Genomic DNA, 14389 nt, shown 5'->3' with positions numbered 1-14389 from the left:
TTTTCTGTAGTGACAATTATGTCACTGCAGCAGACAGGTAACCATGTGCAGACTGGTGTCTTTGTTTCAAAATTACCTAAAATAATTAATCAAATTGTCACAATAAAAATTCATTACCATGCAGCCATGATAGAAAGGTTACAGGCTTGAGTAGTCACATGAGGATCATAAATGATGCTTACCTCCATTCTACATTTCTGCAAAAAATCAACTTTCATGTAAAATATTATAGAAGAATTCTCTACTTTATATTTTCAGGACTTTTGTAATTAGGCAATGAAATCACTTTGGTTTAGATTAGAAAATGACTGCAGTTTGATTAAAATAAATACGTACATTGTAAATCACTTTTCATTGGATTTTGATACTAAACCAAACCCTGGAGTCTTTTGGTTAATATAAGTACAAGAAGTTGAGTAATGTCAAAAACAGTGAATATTGTTAATGGAGTTGATGATTCTTTAGGCTGAAAAAAGGGAAATATCTTGTCATCTATTGACATTTATCAAAAACATGAGTGATTAAAACACTAATACTCATGCGCACTGATCTAAAAATGTCCAAATGAAGGATAGTTTTAGCTAAAAAATGGCATCATTTATTTTGTCAACCAAGTTGGCCATCTCATATTATTATAGGTCTCAGTAGACAATTGAGGGATCTTGGTAAACATCTAAGATTTGCAAACTTAAATGCTTAGAGAAGGGGAATTATGCTACTTTTAGATTTTGTAAATGTCAGTGAAAACTGTTTCTCGGCCTGTAAAGTCTGGCAATTGCATTATAAAGTAGTTAAAATAAGGTAAACTATATCAGGGTTCCTGCAGGTTTCTACAAGTTAAATTTAATACTTTTTAAGACCTTTATAAGACTACTTAGAACAAAATTTAAAGCCCATTTCACAGCCATACAGGCTCCTAGAATTTAGCAACATGTGTTTATTTACTCCAGCACCTTGAGTCCCACTGTTCAGAGTAATTTCTCACAAGGGGCTGCAAAGTTAGCGATAATTGGTTCCTAATTTCAATACAAATTGTTGGGTTGGAACGGGTGAAACCGAGTAGACCGTTACTTTCTTTGCAGCTTAAATCAGATCAAATTACACTTATCTAGCGCCATATCTTAACAAAAGTTATCTCAGGACACTTTACATATAGAGCCAGTCAAAACCAGACTCAGACATTTCCCAGACACATTTAAACACAACACAGCCAACAAGTTTATGGCAGCATAACTTAAGACCCATCATATCAAATTTAATACCTTTTAAAGTCTTTAAGGTATTAAATGCAGATTTGTAAATTTATGACTTAAGAGTTTTTAAGACCCCGCAGGAACCCTGTAAATTCTTACAAAATCTCATCTCGCATAAATAAAAACGCAGAATTGTCTACTTTTAATATCTTAGTATAAAGCCTAAACTGAAGGAATCTGCTGTCATGTTGGTGTCTCAACAAATCCACCTACCTCGAAACATCACAATTTAACACCTTCTATTAACCATGAACCTGTGAATTCTCTGATTTTTGTCAAAACAAACCACATGTAAAATAGCAACATGCTGTTTTTACACTGTTTATAAAAGAAGTTATGATGTCCAAATACATGGATGTAGCACATTGTATTTTTACTTTATTAACAATTAGTCAAATCACTTTATATTAAAGGTCCAATGTGTAATATTTTTGCATTTTCGTTTGCTTTGTCTGTGTTGGACTGTTGTTCTGAGACCTTCATCCACCATTTTTCTACAGCTCCTAACTAGAAGCACTCGGAGAGCGCAGACCTCCGCCAAGGCTGATCAGTGGCCCCCCCCGTGAGCCCCCCCACGCCAAGGAGGTTATGTTTTTGCCAGGGTTTGTTTGTTTGTCTGTCTGTTTGTCTGTCCGTTAGTGTGCAACATAACTCAAAAAGTTATGTACAGATTTTGATGAAATTTTCAGGGTTTGTTGGAAATGGGCCCCCCCGTGGGCCCCCCCACCCCCGATCACCACCAAAATTGAATCATTTCTTCCTTATCCCATTTCCAACAAACCCTGAAAATTTCATCAAAATCTGTCCATAACTTTTTGAGTTATGTTGCACACTAACAGACAGACAAACAGACAGACAAACAAACAAACCCTGGCAAAAACATAACCTCCTTGGCGGAGGTAATGATACATGGTTACTTTTTGTTGCTCCTTCCATCTTCAGTGTTTCAGTTTATTCCTGTCTCTGTATTGGCAAACACCCATAACACCAAGATGGTTCAATGAAGACTTAGTTCCTGTTTCAGTGTCACATGGTTTTTCCATGTCCCACCCCTTTAGGAGACTAGCACAGATCTGGTCCTTTTCATTCCAGTGGTAAAATGAATGCAATTTACAAATTTCAACTGATGCTTTCACATCAAAATTGCCCAAAATAAAAAACTGGACCCATTTATTCTCAAGTCATGTATCTTAACATTCTGACAGTGAAATTAAACTTTTCATACTCACCGACTAGGAGAACGTTGTTTGTGTTGCTGTTTTAGCGCTGATCTCTTGTGAGATCTTGCAACATAAATCTCATCTAGATCAAATAAAAACATGAAGGGAAAATAACAGAAGCGATAATTATGTTTAAGTAAAGTTTACAAGTAGTAAAAAAAAAACATAATATTGATGTATTATTGTTGTATTTGGACCTTATTAATCTTTTTTATTTGCACAATGTTTTCAACCCTTCTGATCACACTTATTTAGGAGTGAACCGTTTTATATCATTACATTACATTTAGCAGACGCTTTTATCCAAAGCGACTTACAAAAGAGAGGATCAGATCAAGCATCAGTGCTTAAGTACAAAAAAGCAAAACATGATCAAGTGCAAGAAACATCATTCATAATATCATATCCTTAGCAAAGCCTAAAGTGCACCATCTTTGTACACACAGGATCTTTGTTATTGTAATAATCCTTCTCTTCATCTGTTTCCATTGCATATCTTCACTTTTATTTTTATCAGTACACTGATTTTTTCATTATTCCCAAGCATAACACATTTTTTTTGTGTTATATGGAGCTATTTTTTTAGCATTTCTACTCAGATTTATCATACAAAAAATGGAAATGGAAACAGCTAGGAGGTGGCAAACTGGTTAAGAACTAGTTAGAATTGCTGCTGTAGAGAAATGAACAACATGAACATAAAGACATTCTTGACATATAAATTCACACATGAACACATGTAAATCTTACATGAACCTTTAAAATGTGTTGTACCTGTTGATTAATACAACAACAGAACAAAATCAAATCCAGAGATCGACAATCACTGCTTATATGTGCATGTTTCTCCTTTGTTTTTCAGTTACATAGACTCTTTGTATTCAGAATTTGCACATTTATAATAAAGTGTATGAGACATAATAAAGTTTTACACCACGAGATATGACTGGTGTGTTTGACCTCACTAACTTTTGCAGCCAGCTTTGTTTGGCCGGGTGGGGTGATGTTGGAGGCTGCAGAGCTGGGCCGTCAACCAAATTAACTGCACACATTTTTCCACGCAAACACATTTGAGCTATATCAGGGGAAAGCAAGCAGAAAAGTCTGACGAATCCACTGATACTCCGCCAAATAGCCTCCTCCCTCAGGGATGCGAACCTCTCCCCAGAAACTTGGAATACGTTTTTAATTCAGTGCCCAGGCTTGGTGTGTTTTAAGTCCATGCCAAGGTAATTAAATGATGGTACAGTACACAGTCCTGTTAGATGGAACTGGTACATGAAGTATGGTAAAGCAAACGGTTATTTACATGTTAAACAGGTAAAATAAAATTTGAATTTACCTATTTAACAATGATATACTGACTTTTCTCATAAGCTGTAATTATGCTGATCTATAAATTTTAATATTTATGACTATTACTTGTAATTAAATCATAAAAAACACAACCAGTCGTGAGATACTGAGATTTCAAATAAAAATAACTAATGATATTAAGATATTGCTGTTACTGTAAAGCTGTTTATTACTGAAATACAACATTTCCACTCAAATCTGACTATCTACAGACATAAAATGCATCATTTTTAGTTTGTATTAAAGAATTCTTTATCAGTTTCACATTTTAAGGGCTGCTGTTTCTACAATTTTGTCAAAATACAAAGTATGTCATAATGACAATTTATTGCATAATTATGATTTTTTGTTGTAATACATATTTTATAGTTATGGGACTGTTACCCATAATTAGATCTAATTGGATTGTAATCTCTGCAATAATGTTACATTCAGATATTAAGTTGTAACAATAAATAAATACTACATAAAAAAGCCTTTCATTATTCAGTGATAGTTTTTACATTTGTCAGATTTTGAGATACATTAAAAACAACAGTTGGATTTGAGTCAATAAGACAGAAATAGATGCAACTGGGATAAAATGTTTCTGCAAATCACTGATGCATACAGGATGTCAACATTTTTTAATAAACACTTTAAATAAACACATACTCTTAATGGCTTGAGGTGTTATTTAACCATCAGTAAGAGAAACTGTGTTCACATGCACTACATGATTTGGTTAAGGGAGTGAAAATATCTGCAAAAATGTGATTTTGGAGAAGAAAAAAAAACCCACTCACAATATACACTGCCCAACCAAAAATAAAAGTCACATTCAGTTTATATTGCCTGTACATTCATATACAGGTAAATATACATGAATGCATTGTAAACCTTTTTATAGAATTTGAAACTATATGAGCTACTTACCAGATACGCCTTAAAGAGCTTGTCCACATCTTCCCCAAGAAACACAATAAGGAGACTCTGCCTTTCCAAATACACCTCAAGGCTCTGTTGGTGAGAACACAAATACACACTTGATAAAAAATTAATTTTGTATCAATTAATATTTCCAATTTGGAACTTGACTGAAAAAAAAGTACATAATGCACAAATGGACACCTGGAGTTAAACAAACTGGAATTAATAAATGCTTTTAGCAAACTCAGAAGATTACAAACTATAAAATCATGTGTTAACAAAATGAACACTTTTGCTTCCATTTACAAGGTTATTTATTTGATATAAACCAAATTTTGATGCACTGCATAATCTGATCAAGAACTTTCAGTGTTTCCTGAGTCTCCTCTCTGACAGCTCCTCCCTTGTTTCTGATTGACATAATCAGGAGGTTGAGGTGCTTGTCCAAGGAAGCCAGGAATCGCGTTTGAAGTAGAACTGTTGTTATCCTCATAATTTCTACATTGATCTTTAAAAAACCAAAATAGCACAAGGAAATGTTACATGTCATGTTACTAAGATACAACTATGGGATGTGTGCAGTCTTATTTCTGACATTAAGCGTCAAGACAAGCACTTTAAATCAGTTTGGCTCAATTTCTTAGCAGGTTTCTTATAATAGGTCATACCAGTTCTCAATCAGTGCCACTGGTCACATCCTGGAATTACATTAGCCTCATAGCATAAATGCCCAAATCATATTTTGGCCAAACTGCTGCTTCAGTTTGTATCACTGGCGAATAGTTGTTTTACAAAAATTGATTGTTGTATTGATGCACTTTATTTCCATTTAAAATTATTATACTGAAGCAGCAGTTAGCAGCACATATATACAGATTTGGCACAATACAGTGAAAAAGAAAAAGAATATGGAAATATAGATCAGGATACCTTTACTATTCACATGAAATTAAACACTCAAGATGAAAAATAAAATAAATTCTCACTGTGAGCAATGGACTTTCATTTGTGTTCTTCTGTGCCCCCAAGACAAAAGCAAGCATGATGTGTTATAAAACTAAATTACAGATGCACAATTTTATTTGTTTCAACCTGGCTAACAAAGATGGTTATTGCTACGCCGGGGAGGAACATGAGGGTTCCCTCAACACCGAGGTTTTTGACCATCTTTCTGTCAGTCTCAGCAGTCAGGTAAATGTCACTGAACTACAAAGTGTTTTGTTTGATATAATGTAATATTTGATATCATTTAACATTTGTTTCAAGATAATATAGTTGGGTCAGATTAATTGCTGTCTGTGCTGAATTTAGGCAAGTAAAACAACTTTAGGTATGTACGAGAAAAAAATGCCCAAGTCATACTGTGATAGTATGAATAAAAAGTTCTTACATATTTGCTGAAAAATGTGGGTTTTTTTTCCTTGTTTTCAAATGTAACTTAGGCAATTATACTAATTTGATAGCGATGTGTTACATGTCTACTATTATGGACAGAAGCTAACAAACTTTAAGTCTTCCTAAGATCCTTCCAAACTTGTGTGGATCATCCACACAATAAATCAACACATGTAAAAACACACATTTTGTTATTTTCACAAGCAAAATGCACTTTGTTTTTCAATCATTCACATAGTTTTGTTATTGCTTATGACACTTAATTACACTTTCTTTTTTAATTTTATTGAATAATATATGTAAAATACATCATGGCTTAAATATGATTTCTAAACGATCCTGTGCTTGTAAAATGTGCTGATGCAGCAAGACTGAAATAGCAATAGGTTCCCAACTACAGTGCCTGTTTGTAATGGCAGACTGTTTGCACACATGATTCCAACATTTACAGACCACCACTACTACTTTACTGATGACTTTACCAATTGCCAGTGATTTTGAAAAGTTGGTTTATTTTATCCATTGTGAAGTGCAGACATTTGACACTGCTTTTGGACAACCTTGTCATATTCGTCCTGTAGTCTGCATTTCATTTTTCTACCTGCAGTTCAGTGTCACAGGAAAAAAAAGAAACTCGTAAAAGCAAGAATAGGCAGTCAGGGTAGTGAACACAGCTGATCATAATCTACATGTAACTGATACTCAAAAATTCATTGATTCATTTTTTCCCAGAGTTGTAAAAAGAGAGACCTGCAAAATTCCATATTAGTGCAAGTCAAACTGTTAAAACCTTGTTTCACTAGGAGCCATTTTGGCATCTTGATGCACACTAAATTTGCTATGAAATATGGAATACTGAACAGCTGCATAACAGACTTTAAAAGGTGTGCAAAGCTTCAACTCTCCCCTTTCTGCCATTTCAGCTCCTCTTTCACTTTTATTTTTCACTTTATGCTTTTTCAGCCTCTCCAGTATATTTCACTTAACCTATATTTTCTAAATTCAGCAATTTCAGTTAAATTCAGCCATGTTTCAACAAATATTCAACTGAATGTCAAGCAAAACTTCAGCTACCAGCAATAACACACATCCTTTTCTGAGACTGCAATTCATCTAGTTTAAATATAGATTAAATAATCTTAAACAGTACATTTGAGGATTTACCAAAAAGAGCAGTGTTGCTAAAACACTTAGGAACCCATGGCTCAACAACAATCCTGTAAACACTAAGGAAAAGGTAAGATTTACATTGATGTTGTTGGGACAGAGTGCACCATTGACCATTGTCACCACAGATTCCAAATAAATGCAACTTTGCGCACACAGGCACGCATGCCACAAATTAAACAATAAAAGAAGATACAATATACATTTTCATTACAGAATGATGTTTTAAGAGCTAGAGGAACAAAGTTGTCATATTTACTGTATCTCCTGTAGTAACCATGAACTCTGAAAAGTCCAGACAGAAAGCACCATCATTCAACGTTAAATTCACTGTTTAAGGTGGTAAGCCACACTATTTATTTAGCCTTTTTATATTGGGGATATGTAACTGTGAAGTGACTCATGAGCATTTAATTAAGATATGAAGCTGACAAGTTTAACTAACTTTGGATTAAAAGAACGGGCTGTGGGTCTGACATGTCTTAGACTGTGTTAATACTTGCTCATTTTCACTCTAAAAGTTTATCTGACTAACAGTAACATGCATTTCGGTGGACAAAAAGTGTCCACAGAGTTTTAAGTCCACTCTTAAACCTACAATGACCCGAACTGGGCCACATTGACAATGACAGACCCCTACATGCCCCCTCAAACGATACAGAAAATGAGGCTAATAGTCAGGAAAGAAAAAAAAAAAATCACCCTACTTCTTGCTTGTCACAGAAAGATAATATTGTCCACAACTTTATCGTTGAACTTGCAAGACAAATGTCAACCGTTGAGTGATCAGTTAATGCTAATCACCTGGGTTAGCTACAAGCGGAAAAGTATACAGATAATGTAAAGCTTCTGTCCAACCAGCCGCTAACCACAAATACTACATATAAAACACACTTTTTTGTAAAAACACAATTTCATATTCTTACCGTGTTTAAAGTAGTTCTTTCTGCGGGTGGAGAAAAGTCGCTTTTCCTGACACAGTTCACAAAAAATACATGACCGAAAAACTCCACGAGCCAACAAGCGCGTGTGACGTCATTGGTCATGTGACACACAAACCTCTTAATGTAAAATAACTACTTCAGTCTGAAAGTTACTTTCAAGTTACTCTAAATTGTGTATTATTTGCTTTGAAGTAAACTGAGGGGGAGGGGGTCCGTTTAGCCCCAATTTAAAATTTAATTTAGACACATTTTTATCAATTCAACAATTTCTGTAAAACCCTGTGAGGCGACTTTGTTGTGATACTGAGCTCTATAAATAAAATTGAATTGAATTGAATTGAATTGAATGACACAGTGGTTGCACTCAGTGTATGTCTGCGTCATCAGGGAACAAAAAAATCCACTAATGCTCAGAAACCAGTATGTTCAGCTTCAGCTACCTCCTTTTTTTGGACACATAACGTTGCTGAACCTAGACCTGACCACCTGAATCAACCCCAGATCATAACACTGCCCCCACAGGCCTGTACTGTGGGCACTAGGCATGATGGGTAATGACTTCATCTGCCTCTCTTCTGGAACAGGGTGAAGCTGGACTCATGTGAACACATCACCTGACTCCATTGCTCCAGAGTCAGTAGGTACCTGCTTTGGAACATAATCATTTGCACTGTTACCCATAAAGTTGAAATAAAATATTTTTACCTCTTATTTTTGATAGATAAAATGTAGCTGAGACTGGTATTGCACCTGGTCAAAGGTTTTTACTCAGGTGTATAGATAGGAATAAAAAGAGGAATGTGTCTGAAAACAAAATTATTCCAATTTTATGGGCAACAGTGTACAATAACTATTTTTACTTTGTGTGCTTTAAGAACATTTTGCTCATAATATTTACATCCTTAGATTAAGTTTTAAGACAGAACTTTTACTTCATGCTTTATTTTATTAATGCACAAGTATTTATAGATATCCAGTAGCTACAACACACACAAAGGTTTAGTTCAGTTCAGTAATATATTGTAATTTTCATCATACACCTTCAGCCTATATTCCATATGGTGATATGTGTATATGGATACTGTTCTCCATTTATCATAATGCTCAGTATATATCAATCACCCCTCTGTCCATATATTAAAAATGTAATGTCAGAGTACAAATAGCTAATGTATATTAAACTTCCAACAGGGTGGATGTGGTAAGATGCAATATCAATTCCACAACTATGATAAGAGAATAAATTAAACAAATGGAAATGTGATGTAGTGGGTGAATAATTCCACAGCAGAAATACACTGTGTAAAGACAGTAGTTAAGGTGACTTGTAGTGCATAGCAGTATCAGTATAAGCATTTAAATATAATCTAAATATTATAAATACACAATATTTAGTTCCACTATGTAGTCACCCTCCACAAACAAAGGAGAAGCTCCAGATTTGTATAGTTATTCTTTGGAGACTATAAGACGCCCTCTCATCTTTGTGAACCTCCTCCAGACCCCTGCGCCCTCCTCTGGAGCCCTCTCCTCATCATACTTAATAAGATAAAGGGCTGGACAGCTGGAAGTTTAGAAGAAAGGTCAGAAAGCCGCAGCTCCTGTCAGTTTCCTGTCCAACACAGCATCCCCAGCTGTCCCTCAGGACGGCACTGCCCCGCGTTCCGATATTTGTCCAATTTCCAAACCTGTGTCTATCTGTGCTTGCATTGACGTCAAAGGAGCAGACTGGATGTATAAAACCCTCGGTCCTCTCCAGTCCCCGCTCACAGGGACAGTCTCCAGACTCGGCTTCGACTCCCGATCTCACCGGCCGACTGCAAACTTTGGCTGCAGCATCTGCGAAGAATAAAGTAAGTGATTAAGTTTTGCTTGTTTACATTTGCACCAAAAATAGTGTGAGAAGTGGAAAGTGATCAGACAAAACAGCACAGGCAGACCTTTAAGATTAGTGTTGTGTTTGGATGGATTGTTCTTTTTGCAAGTGAAATCTTTTGGAAAGTTTGAAGATTTTACGCATGCACTTTGACATTTTTACGGGAGAGTGATTTGAAATTCAAGTTGCCTGTTTGGATAACATAAATTGCATTAGATACTAAATTGTTGCACAAATTAAGGTTTAAGATTAGGGTGATAATAAATCCATCTGAATCTGTGGGTGAGATCAAAGCATCAACAGAACAGGAAAACAGTAGGAAAGTGTCTTTACCCCCCAAATTTTTGGTCTACATTTTCTCCAAATTACGCACAGTGGTTATTATGTTGGTGATCGTTCATCAAGTGATGATTTTGTGACTTGTGAATTGCAGGACATGAAGCCGGTCCCCCTGCTCCTGCTCCTCTCCTCGGTCCTCCTCTCGTCACACCTCCGCCCCACCGCCGGCAGACCGCGCACCCTCCCCGGTTGGCTGGATGGCAGTGGCCGGGTCCAGACGCAGCACCTGGACGAGCTGCTCCTCAGAGCGGCCGCGCCCGGTAACAGCGCCGCCTCAGATCTACTGGGCGAGCACATCCTGAAGTTCCTCCAGAAGAGGAACCCGGATCCTCTGCAGCTTCTGTCCCCGGAGGAGGAGAACGAAGAGGAGGCGAGAGAAGCCCTGAGGACGGTGTCACAGCTGCTGAAACGGAGCGAAGAACCGCCTCTGTCCATCGACCTCACCTTCCACCTGCTGAGGAATATGATCCAGATGGCCAAGATGGAGAGCCAGAGGGAGCAGGCTCAGCTCAACCGCAAAGTCCTGGACGAGGTCGGGAAGTAAAGTCCTGTTTTAAGCCGCTGTCTCTTTATCCAAGACCTCTGACATTGTTTTATGTTCGTGCGCCTGCCTTCCTCTCCATCGTTTTACGCACAGATGGTGCCATTTTACGCATCACCACATCCGCGACTAAATGATCCAGATTTATTTGAAGGCTTAAGGAAAATGTGGAAACGGACTAGGTAGACCTTTCACCCATCATGCATTGGCCTTACATTACCTTAATACTGGACTTTTGGTGGACTTAAAGGAAGTATGGAATCGGATTTCAAGAGCATTTATTGTTTATGACTCAGTATTGTATATGTATTATGTAAAATTGTTCTATGAAAAAGTGAAATGGCTATAAAACACAAACCATAAGACAAGAACAAATGACATACAGAGGTAAATTAGATGGAGTCATTTTCCATTTCAGATACTGGAGCTACATGTACCCCTTAAAACCCCTTGAATAATTCACTCTACCTGTGCACAAGGCCTAAAAAAATCATATTTGTTTAGTTATTTACTTATTCACCATCTGATCAAACTATACGTCTGTTTGCCCTAAGAGAAAAAATGGCATTTTGTGTAGATTATTTTATCATTTACACTCTCAATTCTCACTTTTTTGTCTCTTTACTTTGAGCAGGAGCACTATCACCTGTACTGTATCTACTGTAGCATGCTGACCTTCAAAAAACAAAAAAGAACAAAAAAAAGAACAGAAAGAAACTTTATTTTACTGTCAAACATTTCTGTCCAACACCCGTCAACTATGTCTGTTTTAGCAAAAGAAATATAAGCTTTTCTGCCATTTCTATTTTGTAATAAAAAAAAGTTTGAAGTACAATCCATTGTTTTTGGTTCTGTCACTGTCAATGATTCAACGTGTGCATTCATAAATACAACCTTTTGTGACTAACTATACAGTTAAAGAGTCATCAAATGTTCCTCTGTTTATGGTCAAATTCTTCCCAAAACAATGAAAATGACCGTAATATTAATGATGTAATCTGATAGTAATGTAACAAACACTGTGGAATACAAAAGCCTATTTGAGACCAGGCCCATTGAAATATAAGGGACAGAGATGGTTTCCAGAGGATGGAGATGGTGACTATCAAATAAGATCAAAACAGTTAATAATTTGGTTCTGATGCACAGTTGAAAAAATCTCCTTTTGCTTTTTTTTTTTTTTTTTTTTTTTGTTTCCAAATTTCAAATTCAGAGGCCAGTGTAGAATCCATTCTGGGAGTTTTGAGGTTACACAGCACCAGACTGGTTTCAACCCATTCAACGTTACACTAGTGGAATCAAACCAAGTACTGTGACTTAACTACACATTCAAGGTACTTATCTTGAGTATTTCAGTTTAATTCAGCTTTATACTTATGCTCCACTGCAGAAAAATATTGTATTTTTCACTCCACCACATTTATCTGACAGCTTTAGTTATTTTTACAATACAGTTTAATACTGAAAATCATATTTTCCTAAATGGGTTGATTTCACTGAAATTAAAATTTCTCCATCACATCAAGATTTTGAGTTACGTACAAGTCTATATATAGTCATTAGCTTCATAACACACCAGTGTTTTAATTCAGTAAATTGTAAGCAATCTCAATCCAGATACTTTCATTAACTGATGGATAAATCTGGTGCAGGTCAAAATGATGCAAAACTGAAAGTTGGAGTTTTCACTGTATCCCAGATGCATGTACCTATTGTGATCTTGTATTCCTCTTAATTTTCATCATACATTTTTTTTGCAAATTTGTAAAAACCTGAGTGACAGCCTAATTATCGCTAATCCATAAGTCTCACACCTGAATCACTTCCTTCATGGTGAAAAACTTCGAAGATGACTTCATAAACACAGTCCACTTGTTTACATAACAAACCCAAATGTCTCTCGAGCTTTTTTGGAAATTTTGTCAAAGTGCATTGTGGGAAGGTTTCTCACAGATTCAACAAAAAAACGAGCCAGATCACCACAAAGTAAAATGATACAGTCCACCAGGGTTGTTTTAAAGAATAAGTATAGTCGGTGGACAGAGGTAAAGGCAGCATTTGGGTTCAGCACTCATGAAGAGACAGCAAAACTGCTGCTTTGTAGAATTTCCGAAAAGGCCAAGGTGGCGTTTCGGTTTATTATGTAAACAAGTGGACTGTGTTTATGATGGAGTCATCTTTGAAGTTGTTCATTGTGAGGAAAGTGATTCAGGTGAGTAAGCACGGAAAGACTAATGGATTAGTCATAATTAGGCTACCACTCAGGTTTTACAAATTTGAAAAAATTTGTGATGAAAGTTGTACGCTGCTTTAAAGACCAGCTTTAGAATTAACAGCTTGTGATTCATTTGTGCAAGTGGTGCTAAATTTCCTGTTCAACCATAGAGTGACAAATTCTGATCTAGTTGAGGACATGATAAAAGCATATGAACAGATGGGTTGGACAATGATGCTCAAGATTAATCTCCTCCACTCATAGCTTCATTTTATTCCCACCAATTTGGTTGATGTAAGTGATGGTGGATTATTTCTTCCAGATATTTCTGAAATGGAAACCAGGTACCAAGGGGCTGCAACCCAAACACACTGGTAATACTGTTGGTTCTACAGTGGGGAAACTGTCAGAAACCTTAAGAACTGAAACAAAAACCTTGAAAATTGAGTCTGACTCTAGACTCTGATACATGCTTTTATCATCCATTGATGTTCAATAAATTTTATCGGTACATTTTACCAATTTTGTCATCATTAGACTGTAAATACACAATAAAAGGCATTGTTACAATATCAGAAAATTTGTGGATTTTTTTACATGTTCACTTAGCTCAAAATCCTGGTTTCTGGTTTATAATCAGCATTAGTCTGATTTAGTCACAGTCAGATGTTCTTCCTCCAGTAGCAGAAGAATACAGGAGTCTTTTTTGTGGTTGTTGGCCAGTGTTTTTGTTTATATATATATATTTGTGATAAAACAAAGGATGAAGAGTTTACAATTCCACTCCACCTTATAGTAAATAAACTTCATTTGTGAATCATGGAAAATACATTGTCATGAAAAGTTAATTTTTTAGAGTAGTTCTCACAGGACAGGCATGTAATGATCTGATAGAATGTGATGGATTGCTGTAGATGAAACTGCCAACAGTTTATAAAGCAGATACAATAAGCTCGACATTGAACATCCACAGCAGTAATGCAATGACTACATTTCAGATATAATTTAGATACAATTTACCATAAAACTGAAATATTTTTGCTTAAAATTTTAAACGCAGAACTTTGACTTTACTCACTTTACTAAAGAATGCTAATGGTGTTTGGTAGAGTAGTACACACAGACCAGAGAAAGGCAGAAGGACCAAACAGAAGTCAGAATAGCCTCCGTGCCT

At 36.0% G+C, this 14389-nt stretch overlaps 1 protein-coding gene across 1 annotated transcript; it reads left to right on the top strand.

The window, feature by feature from the left end:
• The first annotated feature begins 9858 nt into the window (after window positions 1-9858).
• uts1 (urotensin 1) lies at window positions 9859-11740 on the top strand. The gene is made up of 2 exons (XM_030127905.1): window positions 9859-10097; window positions 10554-11740. Exon 2 carries the CDS (start codon window positions 10557-10559, stop codon window positions 11001-11003), a length of 447 nt encoding a protein of 148 aa, XP_029983765.1. The 5' UTR covers window positions 9859-10097; window positions 10554-10556; the 3' UTR covers window positions 11004-11740.
• The last annotated feature ends 2649 nt before the right edge of the window (window positions 11741-14389 follow it).

This window comes from Sphaeramia orbicularis, chromosome 24 (genome assembly GCF_902148855.1).
Source record: "Sphaeramia orbicularis chromosome 24, fSphaOr1.1, whole genome shotgun sequence".
Classification (NCBI taxonomy): domain Eukaryota; kingdom Metazoa; phylum Chordata; class Actinopteri; order Kurtiformes; family Apogonidae; genus Sphaeramia; species Sphaeramia orbicularis.
This window is presented reverse-complemented; position numbering and strand designations above follow the sequence as displayed.